This window comes from Ctenopharyngodon idella, chromosome 6 (genome assembly GCF_019924925.1).
Source record: "Ctenopharyngodon idella isolate HZGC_01 chromosome 6, HZGC01, whole genome shotgun sequence".
NCBI classification, from domain to species: domain Eukaryota; kingdom Metazoa; phylum Chordata; class Actinopteri; order Cypriniformes; family Xenocyprididae; genus Ctenopharyngodon; species Ctenopharyngodon idella.
The window spans coordinates 3,922,117-3,949,525 of record NC_067225.1 but is presented as its reverse complement, the minus strand read 5'-3'; the positions used below and the strand labels follow the sequence as shown (position 1 = coordinate 3,949,525).

Sequence of the window (27,409 nt, the reverse complement as noted above, 5' to 3'; positions counted from 1 at the left end):
TTTCAGTTCATTTTAATTTATTAGCATCTATTTCTATTATTATCTCATGATGATCCCCCTGTAGTTCCACCATTAGCCACTAGGTTCACAAAAGCTACTTGTTATTTTAGTATTATTTACATTTTTAGTTTTAGTGATTTTTATGTGCTTTTGTCATTTTTATGAGTTTGCTTTTTTATATATACTATAATGTACTTTTCAGTACATTTTTTACATTTCAGTTTTAGTAATTTCAGTATTTCAACTTCTTTAATTTAGGTTAGTTGCAAATGCATAATTTTCTTTTAAATTTCTTAAGTTTCATCTAATATTTATATTTTATTTTATTTCAGCTTTATTTCAATTAATAGTTTTAGTTAATAACAACACTGAGCCCACACAATGATCAAAAAATCTGTAACTTTTTTGGTTTTTAATCTCCAAACAGCTTTAGCCAACTCAAGAAATGACACAGCCACAAATGATTCTTGATAAAACAAGAGCTGTTTGTGGGACTTTTTTTTTTGACTATGTTAGAGCCATATAAACTCCCATAAAGCCCTGGGAGGCAGCAGCTAATCAAGGCTTTATGTAGCAGTGTATATACCCATGACGTCTTAAAGTTTCACATCATTCTATTCGTTTTTTTTAATTGGTGAAGGGAGAGCAGGCAAAAAGACCAGCTATTAAAGAGGGACCAAAGCATAATATGTGCAGTTTCACTTCTGTTTTTGAAGTATGTGAAGAGAAAAGAGCATAACTGCTGGACAGACTTCATCAGGACGGACAGCCGAGAGCCAATTCATATTTTTCAGACAAGGACATGGCAGTCATAAACATGGGCATGGGCAAACGCTTGGGTGGCGAGAGAGAGCAGTCATCAGCCTCTGAGACTGACAGAACGGGCCACTCAAAATGATTCAGCACACGCCGCACAGATTCAATCCATCACACGTGGATGTGATGTATGAGTGAGCCGGCCTCAGCCCAAACTCATCTCATCTCCGTTCATCTCTTCCCCCACTCCCTGTGGCCCAAATAGGACAGAACATGCTCCATTTGGCATTCCTGAACAGAGAACAAGCAAACGAACTGCTGCTTATCGATTCTAATGTGAAAACGCTCCAGCGCCCAGCTGGCCTTCATTACACAATGCCAGGAACAAAAAAGAAGAACCATCAACACAGACAAAGATCATGATGGTGATTTCATCATCTTTACTTACAATAACTATTGTTTGATTCTTTTTTTTCCCCTTGTAAATTATGTCTTTTATGTCAACTTTGCTGATTGTTGTTTTTACTCAGTTGTACTCTGCACTGTTATTTTATCTTACCTTAATTTTTCCACAATGTTTCACTTTTGAACCTGCAGACTCTTCGAAAATAAAACTCCAAAATGTCATCTTAAAGGGTTAGTTCACCCAAAAATGAAAATTCTGTCATTAAGTACTCACCCTCATGTTGTTCCAAACCCGTAAGATCTTTGTTCATCTTCAGAACACAAATTAAGATATTTTTGATGAAATCCGAGAGGTACATGACTCGTCCATAGACAGCAATTTAACCGCCACTTTCAAGGTCCAGAAAGGTACTAAAGACATCGTTAAAACAGTCGACGTGACTGCAGTGGTTCAACCTTAATGTTATGAAGCGACGTGAATACTTTTTGTGAGCAAAAACAAAAAAAAAATGATTTATTCAAGAATCTCTTCTCTGTCATTATCCTTACGTATTTGTCGCAGTAAGCACAGTGAAGGCTTCCGTGTTTACGTCCGAATGCTGGCTTAGTATTGGCCAAAGCTGATCACGTGAGCAACACGACACATGCGTGTGATGCTGACGCAGGAGCCGGTCAATAACGGGTCACCGTTCTGATGTAGAACCTGGAAGCGCTGGACAACGTATGAGAATAACAAAGAAGAGAAGATATTGTTGAATAAAGTTGTTATTTTTGTTTTGTTTTTGCACACAAAAAGTATTCTCGTCGCTATATATATATATATATCGCTATATATTTTTTTTGATATGGGTAAAACAATAAAAAAAAAAAATGCGAATAAAAACGTATGTTAATTTCTTCTAATTACTACTATTGTAATTTTACTAATTATATTTTACTAATTTCTCACTGTTTTGGCAGCAAAAGTACAGCATTTTCCACCAAAAAAGTAAAGCATACTAATCTAATAGTAATCTAAATCTGAACTGATGGAGAGAGAATCAGTCAACATACAATAAGACGTTTCTGATCTGTGATTGATGTGTAAATGTATATGTATTTATGCAAACTGTCAAGTTAGTGTGACAAATAGATGTCCATGTATAATGACTAATGACTTTAAGTTTGCTTGAGTGAAAGTGTACATCTGATAATAAAAACAAATGTGCAAAGTTTCGAGAAACTTGCTCAAGACCCCTCGTATCCATACAGATAAGACAGGAATGCAGCTGATGAATGGAAAAAGAGTTGCGAGTTTTATCTGCTGGAAGGGAAAAAGAAAAACCAAAATGAACGTGTGGAACAGTCTCCAGCAGAAGCGAACGCACCAGCGAGGGCAGCCAACAGGAACGAGGCAGATCCTTTGAGGGCGCATCTGAACTTTTCTGTAGTTTGACTGAGCATCTCGTTCTGTTCCTTGAGTTTTGACATTCACGAGGCACAGGTCTCTTAGCATTCCGCATGCTGCAAGTCATGCATGCTATGTAATTCCCTGTCACGTATACACACACACACACACACACACACACACACACACACACACACTCCAGTAGGCTCACTGAGAGGCAGATACCTGGAGTCGGCGTGCTGCTGCAAGCTAAACGCCGAATAACAATCCTCCTGATGCTCACGTCTCCCCCTATAGCAGCTCTCCACGGCCCGCTGCACTCTCCCATGAATACTCAGTAAGGATTAGAGCACCACTACAGCTCCTGATCCATTTCATCAAAAATGAATTTCTCTCAAATATATATATATTAATATATACTTCATTTGAATACCACTCGGTGAGTTCAGATCATCCCTATGCAAGCTGGAATTACACTCTTATGAATAAAACACTTCCCACTTGTTCTCTGACTTCACTTTTGTCTGATCGAGATGACTATTACAAACCAACCAACATATTATGTATCAAATTACATGCTTTAAAATTTGGTGATCCGGTTGATCCCAAAATTCCACAACTTAAAATGTTCAATTAAATCAATAAATTAGAATTGTGTACTTGCAATCATTCATATATTTAAAGGGTTAGTTTACCCAAAAATGAAAATTCTGTCATTAATTACTCACCCTCATGTCGTTCCACACCCGTAAGACCTTCGTTCATCTTCAGAACACAAATTAAGATATTTTTTATAAAATCCGATGGCTCAGTCAGGCCTGCATTGCCATCAAGACAATTAATACTTTCAATGCCCAGAAAGCTACTAAAGACATATTTAAAAGTGTTTCGAAATTTCAATGGTTCACCACTGGGGGATGTGACTTTGGCAGTTTGATACACACTCCGAACCACTGATTCGAAACAAAAGATTCGTAAAGCTTTGAAGCTTCATGAAGCAGTGTTTTGAATCGCCCATCACTAGATATTGTTGAATAAAGTCGTTATTTTGTTTTTTAGGTGCACAAAAAAGTATTCTCGTTGCTTCATAACATTAAGGTTGAAAAACTGTAGTCACATGAACAGTTTTAAATATGTCTTTAGTAGCTTTCTGGGCATTGAAAGTGTTAATTATCTTGCTGGCAATGGAGGCCTCACTGAGCCATCGGATTTCATAAAAAATATCTTAATTTGTGTTCCAAAGATGAACGAAGGTCTTACGGGTGTGGAATGACATACGGGTGAGTAAATAATGACAGAATTTTCATTTTTGGGTGAATTAACCCTTTAAGTTGTGTTACAGGTCCCCTGGAGTTCTTTTTAGAGTGTAAGTGTACCGAATTAAATCTTGACAATGATTAGGTTTTAGTAAAAACTTGGGCATCCATATACAATGTGACTTGGTTGCATATTGTGCAATTTTGCATGTGATATTTCAGTACCTGCGCCTCAGGCAGGGCGACGTCCAGTATGATGGGCTGCCCGCGTGGCTCTCCGTTCTCCAGCCGGGAGTAAACCACCTGATACCCGCGGATCTGTCCATGCTGCTTCTGCTGCAGAGGAGGTTTCCACGACACCCGCAGGGCCGTGGAGTTCACGTTGTCCACCTCAACCTTGCGTGGAGGGGCGCCAGGCACTGTGGGAGGTAGAGAAGTCACGTTTAATGCTTAATCACACACTCACAACACACATGGGTCGGTGAAAGGTACAAACCTGCTCCCAGGCTACAGCCAACACATTTTTTAACAGCTTTTAAGTTCTATTATCTACCCTCCATAATTCACTTTAGACATTACATTTCACAACAGCCTGCAAAAATTAAAAGGATAGTTCACACAAAAAAATGAGAATTATGGCTTCATTCACTCACCCTCAAGTTGCTCCAAACTTGTATGACTGTTTTTTCCCCCTCAAATAAACACTGTAAAAATTATTTTTTGAAGTTGTAAATAAGGTAATTGGAGTATGTTTTAGAACATTTAATGTTTAATTCAGTGTTACTTGCCATTTCTTTATAATTGTTTGGGAAATTTAATAGCAATTTCTGAGTGAAAATTATATCTATACCAAATTTTTCTCAGTGTATGTGAAACACAGAGGAGATGCTTTGAAGAATGTTCACACTCCAATAATGAATGCATCCCAAACCATATAGGCTAATATAACAGCTTTTTGTTTATTTTTGAGCTTGACTTAATACATAAACTTTCATTGCATGTAAAGATTCAGTGTTTGAAATGACATGAGGGTGAGAAAATGAAGACTAAATGTTCATTTTAAGGAAACTATTCCTTTGGCATACACTTTAGAAGTACAAATGCATTGCATCGAGGAGCCTGGGAGACAGGCTTTACCAAACCCACATAACGCTTCTCACACACGTCTCGTGGAGGAAGCCAGCTCAGCTCCCCCTGGAGTTTGGGCTGAATACCAATCTGACATGAGTGCAAGAGAGCAGCAGTTCAGTAGATGTTAATGACAGTCAATTGATAGTCAATAGAGGAGGCAGCGAAGGGAGGGAAGACAGGAGTGAAGGTTAAAAAGCGCAGCATTAAGAGATTAATAACCAGATAGAGAACACCCTCTCCCATCCCAGAAGTAACAGCTCAGAGCGCAGAAGATCTATGAGGCTCAAGTGCTGAACGTCAGCAAAATAGGCTGCGCTTAATTGGAGTCATTTAACTGTATAAATGTGCTTGGCGCTCGCTGGAATTCAGCCTTGACCTTCAGAGGGGAAATAAGTCAATGCCTGAAAACAGATAGCAAAACTACAGTGTTCCTCAGCAGATGTGTGACCTGTAACGAAACATTGACACGTTCACCCTGTGGTTTCAATTTTAACAGCATGTTTGTGAGAGTTTAATACAACTTCAATCGACTTCAGCTCAATCGACACCCTTTGTAGTGTAATATCTTCTACCACAGACAAAAAAGAGATTACAGTTTTGATCTTACAATGGGAGTAAACTAGACTGGTGTAGCAGAATGAATTGTTCAGTCTTGCATTTGTCATGTGATAATTACCTGGTTAACTGGCTTCATGTGTTCATCGAAGAATAAAGGTTAGATATAACTTTACACAGACAATGTCAGCATTTGATCCTCTCACACTCATACAAACATGTACGTTCAAAAAAAATTCGTCATGCCTTAAAATAGCTTGAATGTAACTCTACACCCTTGCCTCATTTATGATACGCGGATATATGAATATGCTAATTAGCCCCATCTCCACTCACTCGCACGAGCTCAAGAGATCCACTCGGTCAACTTACTGAGGTAAACGCTGCACAATGGTATCGCTTTTTACAATGTCTGACACATAATGGTAACTAATATGATTAGCCTTTTGCTTGACTATGTTATCAAACAGCTAATAACGTGTTGCTAATGTTACACAAACCATGTTCCCGCTCGTGAGTCAGACAGCTGCCCTTCTAACAATCAGTATCATTAGAAATGCTTTGAACACCTTAACGTCAGTGGAGAAAGGCATCTGGTTCATCATAACATCGTTATATACATCATACATACAGCCGCTATATTGCCAAATCTACCTGTTTTTTTTTTATACCAGCAGAAAAATATACTGGGATATATTCTCTAGAGACTCTCCTGCTTCAGAGTGATCATGGTTAATGATATGCTAAAGCCTGCCGGCACATTGACGTGATTGGTTACAAGGTAGTTTGTGACATCAGAAACACCAGTCTTTTTTTCACTGCAGTTTTAAGGAGAAAATACTCAGCAATAGTGTTGACTTATGAATTTGCACATGGTTTGTATTAAAGCATATTAAAAACACCACATAGACATCTAAATAACATTAAAAAACTTGATTTTCACCACAGGAGGACTTTAAACAGTGTTTATTTTAATTAGAGATGCACAATTACTACAAAAATTGTCAATTATTTTCCTCATTATTATTATTATTATGTAGATCAGTGGTTCTTAACCTTTTTAACTCCAAGGCCCCCTGTTGTCAAAGACAATATTTAAATATTTAGTTTTCAAACTTTTTATTTGCATAGTAGCAATATATTAAGATAATTAAATAAAATAATTATAAATCATTTACATAATTAAATTCTAGAATCCCAATAATGCTCTTGTGGTTTATACTTTTTATTACCAATAAATTAATATGACTTTTCTAGTTTGTAATTACAATGTTTTTTTTATTACTATTTTTTTTACTCATAAACAGAAAATCCAGGTAGCTATCACATGACATGTGTAAGACTGAATAATTTAAAAATAATTATACATATTTTACATAATTAGATTCCAGAATCCCAGTAATGCTCTTCATGGTTTAGACTTTTCTAGTTTGAAATTACAATGTTTTTTTTTTTTTTTTTTTTCTCACAAGCAGAAATTTCTACCCAATAAAAAATATAAATATAATAAATATATACATATAAAAATATATAAATAAAAAATATACCTAATAATGATAAAATATTATGATAAAATATTTTATATGACTTTTATTTGATTTCAGCTTACATCTTGATTTTTTAGCTGTTTTAGCTTATTTTAATCCTTGTTTTGTGTTATTTAAACTAATTTTAAACCACCTTGCGGTCCTCTAGTGGGTCCCGCCCCCCCAGTTGAAAACCACTGACGTAGATTATTATTTTTGAATAATTGTGCAGTTCTAATTTTAATATTTTTGTCTGCGTACTAACTTTGTAAGTGTTTTATTAATTATAATTTCTAAGGGATTAAGGGACAAATTATTTTCTGTGGTAATCGATATGCCACAAGAGCTGTCAATAGAGCTTTACCCGTATTGAACGCATAACATTCCTTTGAGGGTTGAAAGCGCGGACTTTGCTCCTCAAATCTTCCAGCTGCTTCTGCTCCATCCTGATGTTTGACTCCGCTGTCTCATGCTCTCTCAACTTTCACTCGCTCGTTTTCTCGTTCTCACCCCACATCTCCATGGAAACAGACGGGACGGGTTCACACTACGCTCTGTGTTCACAGCCACTTCACTCCACTCGAGCTCTTAAAGCACATCACCCAGAGTTCCAGGCATGAAGGTAATATCACAGGGAAATTACACATGTGCTGGCTGGAAGAGCGACGGATCCATAATATGATAAAGATCAGAGATCACCTGAGACCACGGAACAGCCCATAAGGGTTCTCAGCCCAGCCTCATGCAGGAAGGGTGAAAACAGGATATGGTCTACTGAGACCTGCTTCACGCATCACAGACTGCATCTAATCACAATCTGCTAATATGCAGCACACAGAACAACACATGGGGTGTTTTTATAAGGTAATACATTTCTGTGAGAGTTTCTAATGAGAAATACAGCTCTGCTTTCCTGATGCATTCAGACTCTGTGTGCCGTAAACTTGCACAAACTATCCATTTACTTTGCTTTCCTGCATAAAAGACAAGCTCTGGTGAATCAAGCTCAGAAAGTCTCAAACCTTTGATTTATGAGAATACACAAGTTAGAAAACGTAAAAAACCACTCTGTTCAGGATTCGCTAACGAACGATCTCGTTGCAACATTCCCTCTTGATGAATATGGATGTCAGCGAGCTTCTCTGAATGGGCGGAAAAGGCAAGAAGAACCGATGGAAAAGTTTACAGATAAAAAGCACAGCTAATTTATCAATGGCTGCACCTGCAGTCTCCTTTTTTCACTTTCTGTCAGTGCCGTTAAAGCCTTATCAGCCACCACAGCACATTATTCTCCCCAGAATATGCAAGAGAAAACTCAATAGCTTGATTTATCTCATTTTGGCCTGATTAATAACCCTCCAAAAGAACCTGAAATGAAACTGAATAACGTATATAAGGTTCAACATCTTCCAAGTTTAGTGCATCAACTTTAAAACAGGCCTCAGGCCTACACGAATATTTAGTGTTCAGAGTTTTGCTTGCTAAGCTAAGAATCACTATTACTATTGCTTATATTTAGGTGCAATATGGGCTTGCACAAAGTTACATTACTGTTTACCTTAAAAATCTGACCGATGCCAAACTTTTGAACATATAGCAACACACTAAAAACACCCTAGCAACCACCTAGGAACAAAAAAAGGTTTGATGTGGTTTGATTTTTCTGACTGAAGAACATAAATGACTCTTAAAAAGTAGTAGCACACAACATTAATGTCGTAAGTGTCCTGGGATGATGTAGGAAAAGATGAAAGAAATGAGGGTTGATCCTGTAACAAATCAAAGGGACCGATTTCTCGAGGGCTGCATGTGATGGGTTAAAATGAAATGGAAAGAACAGCAGTTGCTTAAAGGAGAGAGGAGAGAAACATGTTCCTTTACCACCACTGCAAGCAGCACTGGAAGCAACCACTCATAAAACATTGCCTCCAGGAAAAAGATGAATACAGAGAAAGAATAGAAGAGATAGGATATCAGAAAGAGAGTGTACTGTTAGATTGACAGGCTTAACAGACAAGGGACATGTACTTCCGGCATTCACCTGTCAATCAAACTGCTGAGCCCATAGGAGACAGAAATGTGCAGCATTAAACAAGCCCCACATGTAGGCTGGCACACACACATAAACACACACTCAGAGTATGATGTAACTGCATTTTTACATTTCATGAAGAAAATGTAAGTGGTGCTTGCTCATGCAAAACCCACTGCTAAAATGTTAGGGTGTTGTGGGCATTACTAAGTGGTTGCAAGGGTGTTCAAGGTAGTAAAGGTTGCAAAGTGGTTACTCACTGGCTCAAATCTAATTTTTGTGTCTCTAAATACAGTTTCGGTCTCTTCTTCAATGTACACTATCCTTCAAATGATCACACTATCTGTCAATAAGATTTTTTTTCTTAAAGAAATTAATAGTTTTGTTCAGCAAGGATGCATTAAAGTGTTAGTTCAACCAAAAATGAAAATTCTGTCATTAATTACTCACCTTCATGTCGTTCCAAACCCATAAAATGTTTGTTCATCTTCTGAACACAAATTAAGATCTTTTTAATGATATCTGAGAGCTTTCTGTCCCTCCATTGACAGCCTACGCAACTAACACTTTCAAGGCCCAGAAAAATAGTAAAGACATCATTAAAGTAATCCATGTGACTCCAGTGGTTTAGCCTCAATTTTAAGCGACACGAGTGCTTTGTTTGCGCAAAACAAAAAACATAATTTACAAATTTATTTACATAATATTAATCTCCAACGCATGTTCACAAGAACACCGCCGCATGAGTGTTGTGTTGACTCGCCGCTTGATAAAACTGAGGTTAAACCACTGGAGTCACAAGGATTACTTTTTTAATGAATATAAGTAATTAATGACAGAATTTTCATTTTTGGGTGAACTAACCCTTTAAATTGATCAAAAGTGACAGTAAATAAATTTATAATGCTACAAAAGATTTCTCTGTTTCCATTTGAACTTTCCATTCATCAAAGAATCCTGGAAAAAATGTATCACGGTTTCCACAAAAATATGAAGCATCAAAATTGTTTTCAACATTTATAATAAATCAGAAATGTTTCTTGAACAGCAAATCAGCATATTAAAATGATTTCTGATGGATCTGGAGACGATTAATTTTGCTGAAAATTCACAGGAATAAATTACATTTTACAATATGTTCACATAGAAAACAGTTATTTTAAATTGTAATAATATTTCACAATATTACTGGTTTTACTGTATTTTTGATCACATAAATGCAACCTTGGTGAGCAACCCTAACATTAAAAAATAGCAAACTTTTGAATGGTGAGTAACAGTAATAATAATATTTGTTTCAGCAACAGCTATAAGAACCTTCCCTAAAAAAGAATGTGTTGCTGTGTGGGAGCATCCCAATGAGCCGTGTGATCCCCACCGAAACTCTCCATTCGCCCACTCATTCCCTTCATGAGTCTTTTTATCGCACAACAAAGACTGACTCACAAAACAAAATATCAGTGTTGTCCTGAACTTTCACTCCACTATAGAGACAGAGAGACCAGCTCCTGTTCTCTTGTCTCGTGAGCCACACATTAATAACAGAAGAGCAAGGAACAGCAGGCATGAACTCCAGCGTAATAGAAGAAAGAAAGAGAATCACACAGGGAGGCATTGATTCATGCCGTTCAGTCAGGTAACCCGAAGCAGAGTTAGTGCTGGTGAGTTTGGTGACTCAGCGGTAATAGTTAGAAGGTGCGGAGAGCAGATCTGAGCAGATCACCCGTGAGCCGAGCATTACCATCCTCTCTGGTTCTGACGCGGGTGCTGCCGCTCTCCGGGCCTGGCCCAACGTCGGTGTGCGCTTTCACCCACACCACATACTCCGTCCATTTCTCCAGCCCCTCCAGCACATAGCTGGACACATCCGCTGGGATGTCCTTGACCTCATGACGCTGCTGGTCCTCGCCCGACACCGCCTGATAGGCCAGAGAGTATCTGACGATGTTGCCGTGACGACTGGCGGCTGGGGGAGCCGCCCAACTCACCTTGATGCTGGTGGAGCTGAGACTGATCAGGTGCACTTCCTGTGGGGGGGCGGACGGGGCTGGAAAGGGGTGCAGGAACACATGAGCTGGGGCTAGTTAACACAGCCACTATGTTAAGACTGTGTCTTAAGAACTAGTCTGTCCAACTAGCAGTTTACCAAAGAGAAATCTACTTCAGGCATTATTAATTAGACCAATTAGACCAATCTTGCTTATTATGTAACTGAATTTAAAAAAGGTTATGACCAGCCTTAAAGAAAAATATTCGATGACTCACTAGTCTAAGCAGTTTATGCAACTGGCCACTGGACTGTAAAGAACAGCAGTGATTTCCAACTGTTTTAGCCCACAGCCACATTAGATCAGGTATCTCTTTATCAACTCATATTATACTGGATATCATTTAGCACTATCATTAATATGATTAAAGCTACTGATTTAATTAAAGTTGAAAAAAAGTGTAGTATACACAAATCTTTAAGATTTGCACACATTACATACATTATTCTGATTTCTTTCATAAAAAAAATCCATGACAGTGATCCCAATTCATCTATTTTATTCTGTTTTAATTAGTGCTGTCAACGTTAATGCACTAACGCATGCGATTAATTTTTTCCAGTTTAACGCACTAATTATATTTAACGCAATTAACGCAGCATCCGTTTTATCTGTCATCCTTTGGCTAGCATTACAATATGATCAAAGAAAAGGGAACGCGCTGTCTGTGAATGTCCTGTCACACACACGACACAGAAAGATGCGCGCCAGTATCGTGCGCATGGACGGCGCGCCAGAATCGAGTTCTCTGTCGCACTTGAACAAACAATTACACACACAATAATGCCAGAAAATGTCCATTTTGTCGAGTGTCATCATAAGAGCAGCCTTGAATGAGTTAAATAAAGTCTTAAACGAAAGTAATGAGTTGTGATGAAGTGGGATGCGTGTAAGATTCACGTCATGTGCAGCAGCGGCAGCTCTTAAAGGGACAGCAACCAAAGCCATTGAAGATAACGAAAGAACAAAGGTAACAGTGAAAATTACTCGCTGCTCTTAACTAAAGAACTTTTGTAGCTTTAATAATGATTAATCTATATTTAATTTAGGCTATAAATCATGCAGTATATATCTGTTAGACAGGTAGGAAGGGCACAGGTAGCCTAAATATGACATTTATTATGGTTTTATGTGAGGATTGTTCTAAGTTCACTTAAATTAAAAGTTGTTATATTTTTGAAGCCTAATAAATGTTAAAAAAATTATAGCTTTCAATTACACTGTAATGTTGAATGGCTATAATTCATGTTTAAAATTGGGGGAAAAAAATAAATTTCATCGAGACATCAGTAGCTGTATTAGTATCAGTGATACTGGCCTTCATTCATAAAAAGATGCCAATAAACAAGTATTTAAAATATACTGTCTTTATGTTGTTTCTTTATGTTGTTTTAATTTGGAGATTAACTGTATTAAAAACATATAAAAACTTAATCACAGAAAAAAATGTGTGATTAATCGAGTTAATTTTTTTAATCGATTGACAGCACTAGTTTTAATACAAAGCACAGTCTGGAACCTGTTTGAAGTCCATCTGGTTGAGAATCACTGCTTTACACATGTTTGCAAAAATGTCTGCACATATTATAGTCTAAACACTGGGTTTTGGAAGTGAAAGCAGAGATTGATGGCTCACTTCTATTTTGTGTGTGTGTGTTGTGTCTGTGTAAATATGACAGAGATAACAGATACATTCACACACTGTCTTTGGCTAGACATGTAATTGATGTGATTGATGGTCTGTCCGATTTCTGAGATGCTGTATCGATTTATTTATTTTTTTAAATCACTTGAAAATCCCTGCCTATCCTGTCCTGAGAACAAGGCAAACTAAAACAATATACAGTAACATTATTATTACACGGCTCTCTGGAATACTTGATTCTGATTGAAGCAGCAGCAGACATAACATATTGGCTTTTCTGAAATGATAAAAGAGATGGTGTATGTATGTATCCAGCACTATGAAGATATGGTAACGATTTTGCTCCTGTGTTTTGTTCAGCAGAGCAGGCAAAAATGTCTTCTGAAGAAAAAACTAAATAAAATAGGAGAAGGTTTTACTACACACAGAAGAACAAGAAACACATTTGTGAGTGTGAATCAGAGAAGACGGTCATCACCTGTGGAGAAAGGAAACCAGGAGAGAAAATGAAGAGAGAAAGGACAAAGACTAAGAAAGTGTGGGAAAAGGTATGAGAAATAGGTGAGAAAACAAGATTAAACTGGGAGAGACTGAGAAAAACAACAGAGATGAGAGAGAGGGAGTTGAGAAGAAAAAAAATTGTGAGAAAAAGAATAAATACAAGGAAATGAGAAAATGATCACACGGTTTGAGAGAGAATGAAGTGTGAGGAAACAGAAAGAGAGAGTTTATTTCTCACCTGCAGCAGAAGAAAGTGTGAATTAAATACAACAGGAAGAGAGAAAAGTGAAGAAACAAAAAAGACAGAAGGGAGACACCGGTCACTGAGGAGAAAAAAGAAAGACAGAAAGCAAAGAACAATGCAAAAAAAAAAAAAAAAAAAAAAAAATTATTAAAAGGAGCAGTTGGCAATGAGAGAGACTGAAGTGAGAAGAAAGGTGTTTTAAGAGGTGTGAAAGGTCAAACCCAGTGAGTTTGAAACGATTTTCATTTTTGGATGATTTATTCCTTTTAAAAATGTATATTTTAAAATGTATATTTTATATACAACACAGTGTTTATTATTAATAATCTATACATGCACATCATTTTTTAAATGATGTTATATTATATTTTTCAATTATTAATAATTTTGACAATATTATCTTCTGCCTTGCAGCTGAAATCGAATTTCTTTCATAATTAATGACTTTTACAACATTAACAGTTATTGTCCTGCTTAATGTGAAGCTGCTTTGAAACAATCTGTATTGTATAAAGCACTATATAAATAAATATAATTTGATTTGACTAGACTTTGAACATTCTTCAAAACATTCTTCAAACACATGTAAAGTGTTTTAACTGAGTCACTTCCATTAAAGTTGGGTCAGCATGCTCCCTTAGGGGCTGTTCACACATGAAGTGTTTTTCTTCTCCACTGCGCTACTTTTCCATTGTTTTTCTATGTAAACAAGTGCTAGACGGATGTGTTTGACCACTGCCCTCACATCTTGCATCTTTTGCAGCATCCCACACATGACATGGTGTTCTAAAACAACGCGCTCAAGTTAAAAGAAGTTCAACTTTTAAAAAATGTTTCTTTAGACCTTGTTTTTTTCCCCCCTTCCACTAACCTGCGTTCTTTGTGAACCAAACCTTAGAAGGTAGCTGCCTATGTAGGCAGTGAGACAGCTCACTAGGATCTGGTACAGAATTAGAGAGATAAAGGGAGTGAGAGACAGAGGGATTTTGGTGTCTCAGCTCTCAGGTCTTTGAGGACAGTGACTCAGAGACACCAGGACAAAAAAAAAAAAAAAAAAACGGACTCAGAGACGGAAAGAAAAAGCCATTGTTTCTATGGGAACCAAGATCAAACCTTTCAAAGCTGACATGTCTAACAAATAGCTCTGAATACCAGGAGATCTCTTTGAGGAGCTGTCATAAATATCTCAGCTTTAGTCCATATCTCTCGAGACGGAGGAAGATGAGGACAGAGATTAAGCTGTATCGCCTGCGTCATTCTGACGCCACAGAGAGCACACACAATCAGCGTGTGTCACACTCCACGGTCACTGCAGCTCTAAATGGACCCTGAACCAGAAACCAGAACTTTCTGAGCTTTTGACACTCAAAAACTGGTTTGATGCAGTTAAAATATGTATGAAACGAATGCCAGCACTGCTCTGCTCTGGAAAACACAGGGTTTTTTGTATGGCGAGAGGAAGAGATAAATAATATTATACTGAATAGTAACATTTTAGTACATGTTAAAGGTGACATATTTTAATCTATACTTTTGCAACATTTAATTTTTCCCCCCGAATCCACTTATAATGTTAGACAAGGTGTCTTGAACCAAAAACTGTTGTGTATTCTGTATACCAATGTACTTTACATAATACCAAACACATTGTTTAAAATATTTCAACAATATTTTTGTGCTTTTGATAGTCAAGTCTTTGCATTTTGTTTGTAAACACTTACACTAAATTGTTATATATATAATAATGTTTCATAAAAGCAAGTGATATGGTGCTGTATGGTTAACAAAACACAAATGAAAACATATGGAATGTTGGGGTGGTTAAAAAAAAAAAAAAAACATGACTAGGCCATGACTAGGCTAGTATTGAGTTGCTAAAGAATGGTCAAACTTTGAGATGATTAGGCACTTTTGAGTTAGGCACTTACTGGACTGGGCCGTCCGGGCCTCTACAGGCTGTGTGTACACCCCGAGCCCCATTTCAGAGCGCGCGGCCAGTGAGAACTTGTAGAGTGTGTCTGGCTTCAGGCCTTCAACAGCATATGAACCAGCTGGGTTGAAGGTGATGTGGTGCTGGGATGGATAAAAGATAAAGAGAGTGTGAGATGCACAAATAGGCTATGTTCAGAATGCAATATTAGTGTACTGCTAACAGCATACTGCACAGTGTACATTGTATAGTGGCTGCTATTTAAAAAAATATGTGAAACACTACGTAGTATGCATTAAACTGCAGTGTTGTTGGCATTGTTAACTAAAACTAAAACTATAAAAATGCTGGTAATTGAAATAAAGTTTAAATAAGTTAATAAAATATAAATATTAGATGCAAAACGTAATTTTTTTTTTTAACTTGTCAACTAAACAAGTACTAAAATTATTCAAACTAAAACTGATATAATTATTCAATTAATAATTATTCAAACTAAAACTGATATAAATATAAAACAGTAAACAGAAATATATGAAAAAGTACTAAAAATTATAAATACACAACAGTTACTAAAACAAATTAAAATAAAAAAGGATATAACATAAAAATAAAAGCTAATTTAAAATAGTAATAAATAATAGTAAAACAACACTGCTAACATGTTGTCATAAGATCAATATAGTGACTGCATATTTAAGCAGTTTTTTTGTGAAAATAAATATTTTATTTCTATAATTATTTTTGTCAGTTCATAACAAAAAAAAAAAGATCTTAAAAACATAGCTGATATCCGATTTGTTCAAAAATGATTGCACTTATTATAGGATACAGCAGACCACACAGTGTGCTCATGTTGTATACTTTACAATGTATACAGTAAGTCATCCAGGAATGATTTCCAGAAAATTGGCATTCTGTGTACATACTGCAAAGATATTACGTTCAGTTTACTAGCAATGCCATTCTGAACCCACTGTAGCCAAACACACACAGAATCAATGATTTTAGCTGTGTTCTGCCTTGTACCTTGTTGTTGTCAGAGTCAGCCTCCCAGTATGTGAGCTCATATTTGGTGATCTGATCCTGGACGGGCCACAGCCACGACAGCATGATTCGAGTGTCGAGCTCTGCCTCTGCTTCAAAACCGGTGGGCTGGGCCGGCACTGCAGTCAGAGATGTAGTTTGTCTTACTAAACACTTAAATCACACAATATATTAAGCAGCTCTCTGAAATGCTTGATTCTGATTGGAGAATCGCAACATTCCGAGGTCAGATATTCCCCAATAATGACCAATGTCAATAGCAACGCTGTATCATGACACTCATCCGGCTATCTAAGGCCATGTCTCTCATATCACACCGCTCTCTCTCATTTCATTCAAACACAGCTGGTGCCATCTTGAGCCATCTGGTGCCATCTTATTGACTATATTTACTGTAAAATGAAACTGGAGGACTTCAGCATTAATAGTAGGCATATACAGTAATATTGTTCAAGTGTTCATCTTGTTGCTAGAATGATTGTTTTGTACACTGTACTGGATTATAAGATTATAAACAGGTAAGATTTTAAAAGGGTTTCTGCTCAAATCAATATTTCATCTCCCTGTCATTATTTATGTGGTGAAAAGCTGTGCAATAACTATTATTCCTTAAATATCCATTTGATTGATTCTTCGATTGATTCTTCCAAGCTGCTTGCTAGGAACTGTTTTAATTGGGGATGCTTTGCGATTAATTTTTTGTATCTAATTATTTACTTATGTGGCAAGTACCCATGCAATAAGCAGGAGAATGTACATCACTCGGATGGATCAACCGGATGGATGTACAATCTTAGAAAAAGGTTCAATGGGATTCTATATAGAACCCTATAGGGTTCTTGACTCAATTTAAAAAAAACAACAACAACAAAATATACCTTCATGCCCTAAAGGTTCTAAATAAGGAGAAATGCTTTAAATGATTGCATAATACTTCCATATTTCATGGGTTACTATTTTTTTTTTTAGTGATAAAGTATGTTTACGGGCTGTTTAATTAAAAAAATTAATAAAAATGAATTAAAATAAAAATAAAATAATCAAAACTAAATCCATAAAATGATCCCATGATGGGAGTCCCTAAAAAGGTTCTGTATATGATATGCCTCACAGATCCCTTTAAGTTTCTATATAGAACCTTTTCTTTAAAGAGTGTACATTATCCCTTACATATTGACTTTTGAAGCCATCTTTTGTTGTGCCTTCGAATTATCTTCATTTGGAGTCTTTTCTCAGCACATACTAGGGGTTGCACAGACTAGTCGACTATTAATGCTTTTATGCTTTTAATGACTTTAATGCTCTGCCATGCCATGTTCTAAGCTTGATCATGTGATTTTGACACCAACAACATGGCCACCTTGCAGAAGACCTTCATACTGTTCTGACTTAATGTACTATATCTTTTCTAACTGACCAGAGTTTACAGTTTTCGTATAAATTATGAGCAAAACTCCAAAATAATCCTATAGATTTACTTTGGCTGTAATACTAATGCTGTCCTATAGAGGGGCACAGGATAAAAAATTGTGAAGTACACTTTTATGCTCCGTTTCCATTGGTTAAAATGACAAATAAATGCATGCTTCACAAGTTATGTTTGTTTATACCATCTGGATACTCAATAATGATCGGGTGAATGCATGTATGCAGTTTATTGTACAGGTAAGTTAATGGCTGCTCTAAACTAATGCGCTGCTACATTGTAACACACACACACACATACAGACAGTACATAACATGCAGCTCGCGTGCACACAGAAACATTCAGGAGTGCAGAAAATTACTGTCAACACTATTCTGTGATTTATCAATAAAATAGCTTAAAACTGAAAAGTTCTAGCATATATTCCTTTCTGTTTTTGAAGTAACTAAAACCCACAGCTTCACTATTAGTAGAAAGATGCTGCACAGGCAGGATTAATTCACACATGCAATCGCTCTCTCACTAATGCATCCAAATAAATGTAATCTTACTGTGCTACTTTATCACTATCTGATTCAGAACAAGCAGAAATCTGTGAGAAATATAACGACCCATAGACAAAAGAACTGATAAAAATAAGCTGTTATGCTGCAGCTGTGTTGATGTCGATTAGTTGATGTCGACTGGACTTTAATTACATAACAGTCAACTTTAAAAAATCTGAGGTCATCGAACCCCTGTAGCAAAAAATTAATACAATGTATTTAGGGCTGGACATTAACTTTTTTGCTCACCAGCCACTGTGGCTAGTGGTTTTCTGAAGTTACTAGCCACTCAGCATTTTCACTTGCCACAATTTTGACATTGATACCATGGTGAAAAACTGCCATATAGATATTTTTAATATCTCATACACACGGATCCATTATACTGTTACACATGCGTTTTCTTTTTCAACTATTTAAGTTTACTTAAAACATAACTGACTGTGTTTACGTGAATACTTGCCAAGAAATTATTTTGTGTGTATTTGACTGTTTATGCACAATAAGCAGCAAAAAAGAACTAATACTAATACTCTAATACTGAGAGGCGGCTTTATGTGTGCACACTTTGGGTGTGAGCACAAAACCTGCAGAATGAGTAAAATTATGTGCAATACACACAATCCCACGCCACAATTTAAGCCCTGTAACACCAACAATATTCATCTGAAGCAAATGAAACGAGTGAATGAGAGGAGATGGGTTTGTGTGTCAACTTGCTGTTGGAGAGATAAGAGAGAGAAAGCGCAGCTGGTATTGGAAGCGTTTCAGATATTTCAGTATCGATATGTATTGAAAAATCGATATTTTTGACAACACTGCATTGCACTTAGTTCATTATTTCAGATGCCTTTTTAAATTACAACTTTTTTAATCGCAACTGAAAAATGTATATATTATATAATTTTATATATGATATATATTATAAACTGCGTTACATGCCACTGCTGAAGCCCTGAATGTATTATATAAGCACACGTCTCACCTCCTTGCTGTGTTTTAACCTGCAGTATGTCCGAGGGTGGGCCGTCTCCCACGGAGGTGAACGCCAGCACGCGGAGGCCGTACGTGATGTCAGGTACCAGGCCGGAGATAGTGGTCAGGCTGCTGTCCTCTGTGTTGTGTTTCTGCCATGTGCTGAGTGGGAAATGCAGGTCGGACGTATAGTACACTCGATATCCTCGTATCTGTCCGTTGGGCTCTTCGGGAGGTTCCCACTGCACCAGCATGGTCGTGGCGCTCAGCATCCGGGCCTGAACACGCAGGGGAGGAGACGAGGGGGCCTGTTCACTGGTTCGTGTCTCTACCGACCCGCTGGGCGGCCCGCGGCCGATGTTATTGACCGCCATGACACGGAATTCATACTCAGAGTAAGGACTCAACCCACCGATGCTGTAGCGTGTGGACGCAACTCCGTCCACTTCCTGGAAACCGTTGTCCGAGACTTTGGCCCGGTACTGAATCACATAGTACGATACGGGTTCGGGGTTGCCGGAATCCCATGTTAGAGTCACACTGGTGGCGGTAGTTTCCGTAACGATCAGAGAGGTTGGGGGGCGAGGCAGAGCTGAGAATGACAAACAAACATATTTAGTTCCTTGACAATATAGGAATAATATAGACAAACAGACAAATGTGGATGAACGTCTAGAGCAGGGGTGCAAAACTCAGTTACTGGAAGGCCACAGCCTTGCAAAGTTTAGTTCTAACACACATACCCGTAATTTTTTTAAATAAGCCTGAAGGACTTAATTAGCTGGATCGGGTGCATTTAATTAAGGCTGAAGCTAAACTCTGCAGGGCTGTGGCCTCACAGGAGTTTTGCACCCCTGATCTAGAGTGACCCAAAAATGGCCGTGTGATGTGTTTTCTTTAATTAATTAAGGTGAATTCAGGCCCAATACAGGCTCAATATTTTAACAGCAAATTAGAATCTATTATACCACAAACACTACAGAAACACATACTTTTGTTCAATTAAGTAGCATTATTTGCCCCAGAATTGATTTTCAATGGGATTTTTATTGAAAATACACAGTGTGCTGTTAATTAATGTCAAATGCTAATCTGAACAATTATAGTTGTTAATCATCATTATCATCATCACAGTACAAACATAACTGTAAATAATGAAAAATAATGCAAGATCATAACACAATAAAGAATACACTTTAAATAATTTAGTCAGTCACTATCTTATATTATATAGAGCTTCACTGTTTTAATGTTATGGAGTTGTCAGGAGAGTTTTCAAGCCAATTTATTTTTAATTGGTTATTTTGTCAAAAACAATTTCATAACAGCTACACAGATCAACAGCACAGATATCATAGACAGCTCCTATCTGACAGCTACAGGTCACAGGTCATGTCTGCAAAAACACTAAACCTATAGGTACTACAGTAAATAATAAAATAGAATATAATGATATTGTTCAAATCAGTGTTGTTATTGTTAACTCTGTAAAACTAAAACTATTAAAAATGTTTTTTTGTAACTGAAATAATGCTGAAATGTGCATCAAATGTTAGATGATAAAAATCAACTGTGCAATGCAAGTCCTTGAATTTTAAATGTCTTCTCAGTGTTTCTGCTACTAAACCACATGTTCTGAAATGCTAACATATGGCAAATTAATGCAAATATGTGACATTTCTCAGGGTAGATATGTGGTAATGACCTGGCATTTGACATAAAACGTAGAAAAATGTGCTTTGTTAAACACTAGTATTATGATTATTCTGTGTCGGTATCATAGACTGGTTGGTCAGCTCATCCTATTTCCACAGGCGAGAAAATGCCTGCATTTTCATAAAACAGCTTCTGAAATCGACTTTTGTGCAATATGCGATTGGACAGCTGTCAGAATCCAAACAGATCACCTTGAATAAGCAGCAGCAGTATGCAAAAGGATAGAAAAACCTGTGGCTTAAATCACCGTAGCTGCTATAGACCAAGAAATCCCAAAACACATGATATTAACCTCAGCTAATATGATAATGCATGACGGCAAACGGCAGAGCTCAGCAGAGCAGTGAGAAATACCCACTGTAATGCCAGATAAACTCAACACTGTAGAAATGATTCACTCTGCTTTAATCAATGCTAATGTTGTAACTCGACTCCATTTGCCTGAATCAAGCTCAAATTCTCTTTGACTGCTGCTCTAAATTCTTTATTTTAAACACTTCCCTAGGTACACCAATAAATGTTTGCTGTTTCACTGACTAATGAAGAGTTCAGAAGACTCAGTACAGTAACACAGTATATTTTGTAAGAATATATGCTCATTAAAATTGTGCTTGCCTGTACTGTCCGGCTGTTATGATTCTAGCACAGGGGTTGGCAACCTATGGCAAGGGGTAATCGCTGACACGTGAGCAAAAGCGAGAAATGTGTATGTATTCGTTCAGATAAAGTACCTCGTACCTGCATACAGATCTACATTTTGAGTTAATCATTCCTCATAGTAACACAGCTTGTTTTATTAAGTTAGGAGTTATAAATACTATTAAAGTGTGAGAATTTAACTGCTCAAGTCAATGAAAGCACACAGCTCTTATAAACCATTAGCGCGACCGCTGCGCATCACGCGCACACAAGTTACTGACTGACAGCTTACAGCTTGTTCCGCTCTACAGTCAATGCTATAAATTTCAGAGATATTTAACCAAGTATATTGAGTTTTATTAAACATTCCACACACATCAAAATGACTTTAAACCCTTAAGAGTAAGTAACAACGACATACAATGACACAGAGTGCAGTTGAGTTTCCTCTTTCTGAATTTCACAGAACAGTAGTACTGAGAATGCGCTCTTTCACGCAAGTGTTTAACATGATAAATTTAGGACAATTAAATGTTTCGAATAGATTCATTATCGCGCGACAGCCCTAAAATAATCCTTAATGATCACTGGGAGCGCAGAGATTTTGTTCACTCTGTCAAGGCGGAAAAAAGAAGGAGAGAGCATCGCTCATCACATTTCAGTTCTGATGAAACATTGATGAGGTGATTGCATGCGCTGTCTGTCTGGGTCGGTGGGAATCCCCATGAGTGTGTTATTGATGAGATTTCACTCTCAACATTACAGGGCCCAGCCTCCAATCTGATTAGAGAAGCTTTGTTTATTACCGTCTAGATAATCACAGATAATCACAAACTTTAAGTACACAACTGATATCAGTGCTAGCTGTATGGATCACTTGGGGACAATGATTAAAAAAGGCAATTTATTTCTTTGAATTAATGTTACCAAGCAAAGATTTTTAGGAATATTACTACTTTATTTGAAAATAAATGTTTTTGAAAAGCAAATGAAAATGTTTACTCCAATACATTTGTCCTTTGTGGGGTAAGGATGAAGTAGATCCTGAGGCTAAACATCTCTTACCTTTGACCGTGATCTGAGCTGTGGTGTCGATCATGCCCAGGGAGGATATAGCCACACAGGTGTAGTTAGCCGACTGGCGGATGTTGGTGAGCTCCAGCACATTTCGGCCAATAGGCATCTCCTCCTCTTTGGTTAGTTCCTGTTCACCCTTCATCCACTTGACGTAGGGCATGGGAGCGCCCACCGCCACGCAGGTGAGGTTAACACTGCCGCCCGGCATCACTTCGTGATTGGTGGGCGGGATTGAGAAACGTGGCGGAACTCGCCGTACTGTTGGAGGAGCGCAGATGATGTTATAAGCAGAATGCAGATACAGGAAGGCAGAGAATATATGTTTCAGGCATGGCTCTGGATATATACCACTGACCTTTTGGATACAGAGTCTTTATTTGAAAATATGAGCGATATAAAATATTAATTAGCTCTCTGACTGATTAATCTGAAGGACAAATGCCAAGCTAAATCATAGATAGATAGAGCTGAGAGCCTTACTATTCTAAACATTCACCATATAAGAGTCTGTTTTTGACAGTAAATGCATCTCAAGGATTTTGTGGCTCTATAGTTGAGTCTCCTTATTTTCTCATCAAATTTAATTTCTTTCAAAGTGCTGGCAAGCTATTTACTGTTATGCCACTAAATTAACTCAATGTAATATCTCTCTTTGCATCATAAATACACAGTACAAATGCAGACAAAGAGCAACCTCAAGCAAAACTGGTCACAAAATCATTTCTTACGACCAGTATCACTGAGGTGTGCAATGCTTTTTTTCTACATTGCAGGTCCCTGTCACACTATCTTGGACTGACAGACAGATCAGGACCTCAAAGAGATGCAGACAGGCGAATGTCACATCTCAAATTTGAACTTTAGACTTTTTCATCAATTTGACTGAGCTTAGCAGTGCTGCGCACATTTCCTTTATCATTTCATAGATATACTATAGATTTCACTGAATTTTCTACAGAATTCAGTCATTTATAAATTTCTACACATTCATCGTAACAGACAATTATATTTATAGCTTTGTTTTAACTTACAAATCTTTTTTTTAAGATAATGTTCATTTTGGAAATTCTTTCTTGTAAAAATAAATATTTGCAAATGCCTCATTTGTGTATTTAAATGATGGCACAACAAAGCTCAGAAGTAATACAATAAACTTTATTTATTTAATTTATTTTTATTTATTTATTTTTTTTTGCAAAGAAATGCATCTAATTTGGATTAAGAAAATTGACAGCAGAAGATTGTGACCCTTTACACACATTTAGTTGGTGTACAGCCAAAGCCAAACCCTCCTGTCCACTGAAGATACACTCGGTGTATTTGCAGAACTCCCATAAAAGAGTAGCATTTTCTGTAGACTTCATGGAAGCAGCCGTCTGAGAGTGTCCACCGAGAGATTGCTAATAAACCGATCTTTTATAATGTCTCTCCGTATATAAAGTGAAATAGTTTGCAGATGGCAGCTGAGTTTAACAGGGAGCTCTGCGGCCAGACATCTGCTTATATTTCAAGGATAAACAAGTCTCACTTTTGAGAGACTCCAACTCACTTCCAAATCTGAACATTACCTGTTCATTTCCTTGTCATTACCTGCTCATTTCCAGACACAGGAAATTATTGCGGATAAATGAGGAAAGTATGGGGCTGAAAGATTACAAATGCTCAGTATTTATTTGACTTGAATGCAATTTCTGGAAAGCAGAGAACTAGCTACCACCCAAAATCCAACAATAAACTCCAGACATCTCTTTCTCGCACACACATTTTAAGTGCTTTACTAGGGTGCAGTATTAATTTTTTACATTATCAGGTGAGATGTCTTATATATACAAGAAAATACTGCAAACTCAAACTACCCATAACACCGTGTCCAAACCAGGTGCGATGTGACAAATCTGTCCTTGCTGAAAGTAAAATAATATGTGCAGTAAGAAAAAAAAAACCCCACAGCCAATCAAATGTGTAGAGTGAGACTTTCAACCAATTAGATTCCACTGTAAGTGGAGCTATATTATGCAATGCAACAAAATGAAAACTAATTGAAGAACTGATAAACGTCTTGCATAACAGTGGTTAGATAAGACAAAAAGTGCTTGGTTATGATGCTTTGTTTCTTAACCATATAACTTTTCTCTGTTTGTGAAATTTGAACATATTGCTGAAGTTCAGGAACAGTAAATCAATATTTATTGCAAAATCTAGTGACTCAAGTCAGGTAAACACTGAGCAAATTGTGCTTATGGTGTCTGATCTGTACTGGCCGTGACCAGGGGCGGCCGGAATGATCGTCATCTTTGAGAGATGAGCGCAGAGTTTGGACATTTGAGACTGAGTTAAGTTTGTTAGTTGAGCAGGAATGCCTGCAGGTGTAAGAGTGTAAGAGAGACATCACATTAATCCACGTTAGTCACTGTACATAGAGAGGATGATGTTACCCATGGACATGAGGGATGATCACGACATGATGGCAAGAGTTTCTCTCAGTTAGAGGTTGTTAAGAAAGTTTGAGAAGTCTCTGCTGGCTAGTAAAACAGACCGGCGTGAGCGATGCCAGTGGCCGAGGTGAGGTTAGAGAATAGGCGGAACTAATATTAGTCACTGATCTTGTGAGTAGTATTGCTGGGGGTGTTAACAGAGCAATAAAAAGCTTGCAGTTAGACATGCAGACAAACACATACATGCAATTTGAAGAGAGAGAGAGAGAGCAGATTTGCGGAGCTGCTTTGCTTTAATGGGGAGGCGATTGAAGGAGAGGGAGGTAGCTGGGCTTTATTCAGTGCACAAGCAATTTCACGCGCACACACACACACACACACACACACACACACACACACACACACACACACACACACACACACACACTCCAAAGCACATCAATGGCCATGCAAGCATGAAGCAAAAAAGTACACATCAGCGACAATCAACAGAGCATGCATGTGTGACCTATAGACTAAAACACCAACAAATAAAAAAAATAACCCAAACAAATGCATCAAAGAATGTACAAAATAGTGCAAAGAATCCAATTTTAGCTTTGTCTGATCAATAGAAAAAAAAATACACGACTGGATAACCCTCTGTAACAAGCTGTGATCAGAGAGGGATTCCACAACAAGCAAACTCCTGATCCTGCCAATGTTTCTGCTGTCAGGGATGGACATCACTACATTTGAACCGATTTCTGGACTGTCAACTTGTTGTAAATCTTCTGGTCTGAGGTGGATTAGGAGAATCAGTCTCTAATCAGCATCAAAGCTGTGCTTTACAGACTCAACCAACTCAAAATAAAAGTCCTATACAAATACTGGAGAATGAACAAGCCAAAAGAGAAACGTGAACTCAGGGTCCAAAATGAACAGTCACCGAATGCCAATTGAGAGTCGTTTTTTGTTCAACCACCATTTGGCTAGCTTTATTAGAAACTACAACATATACTGATATAAGTACATCTACAAAAAAGAATATAGATAAACAGATAGACAGATAGATAGATAGATAGATAGATAGATAGATAGATAGATAGATAGATAGAAAACACTGTTTGATGTTTTGATTCTTTAAAGAGAGGAGATCAGATCATTTTGAAATATAATTTATCTAAAATAATGCAAAATAGTTTCCTGGACAGTAAGTAATATTTATGGGCAGCAAATTTTCTCAGTTTATTCCATATTGACTTGTGTGACAAATCTTGGGTGAACTTACTGAACAGATACATGAATGTTTCGTATAACTGACAAGAGAGTTCAAAACTAAGACGGGGATTATTTATGTTGGAATGTCTCATTTGTGCTCTGCAGGTGTCAATGAGGCAGACTGCGGAACAACAGAGCTGAAGATATCTCGCCCAAGGCCACATAAAGTGAAGCATGCGTTAACACAATTGAAGACCTGAAGAGAACGTTAGCAGAGAGATTGGAGTGACCTAGAAATGGCTGCCAGAACCTGGGAGATGTTAACCCAACCAGAACCTCCTTATCAAGAACAATTGGTGGCTATATGGTTATTTGAAAATTCTTGATGTTAAATAAGGCTCTTCAGATGAGTGTACTGGTTTCTGGACTTTTAAAGCAATAGTATAGTACCTAGATGGTTTCCAAAAAACATTAAAAAAAATCCATAATTAATGTTATTTATTTTTTTGCATTGTGACATTTTCATGTCAATTAAGCGCACAAAAACAATCACAAAATAATTACAAATGTAATACAACATGGTACTTTTTGAGTTTATTGTATGCAGAACAATTGTGTGACTTTTGGGAGATGTCGAAAATGTGTTTAATTGTCAAGAAATTATCAATCAATCAATCAATCAATCAATAATGACTATAATGGCATTTTTTTTAAATGCAATTTTTTAAAATGATGTATGTATGTATATTTTGGATTTTGGATGTGAAATATGACCCAGATGCGAGATTAATCCAAAATAAAAAAATGGGAGTTCTGCAGATACCTTAGAGGTTCTTTTATGTCCAGCTGTAACTCTTTCTTGTGTTAAATGAAACAAATTTTTCAGTGCTGTAAGTCCTGGAAGACCAACATTCTTCGACAGTGTTGTTTTTA

At 37.2% G+C, this 27,409-nt stretch overlaps 1 protein-coding gene across 14 annotated transcripts in view; it reads right to left on the bottom strand.

Annotated features, from left to right (window-relative positions):
• The window catches only part of ptprfa (protein tyrosine phosphatase receptor type Fa), a 244,120-nt gene that overhangs the window by 55,407 nt on the left and 161,304 nt on the right, over positions 1-27,409 (bottom strand). For 9 of the 14 annotated variants that reach the window (XM_051896608.1, XM_051896606.1, XM_051896609.1 and 6 more), the window contains 6 exons: positions 22,830-23,099; positions 19,420-20,001; positions 16,446-16,582; positions 15,415-15,559; positions 10,790-11,095; positions 4,030-4,223 (listed from right to left, as the gene is read on the bottom strand). In XM_051896608.1, the coding sequence (XP_051752568.1) occupies positions 4,030-4,223; positions 10,790-11,095; positions 15,415-15,559; positions 16,446-16,582; positions 19,420-20,001; positions 22,830-23,099 (1,634 nt within the window). The remainder of the gene's footprint in view (positions 1-4,029; positions 4,224-10,789; positions 11,096-15,414; positions 15,560-16,445; positions 16,583-19,419; positions 20,002-22,829; positions 23,100-27,409) is intronic. The other 5 variants (XM_051896615.1, XM_051896619.1, XM_051896616.1 and 2 more) reach the window with 1 other exon arrangement.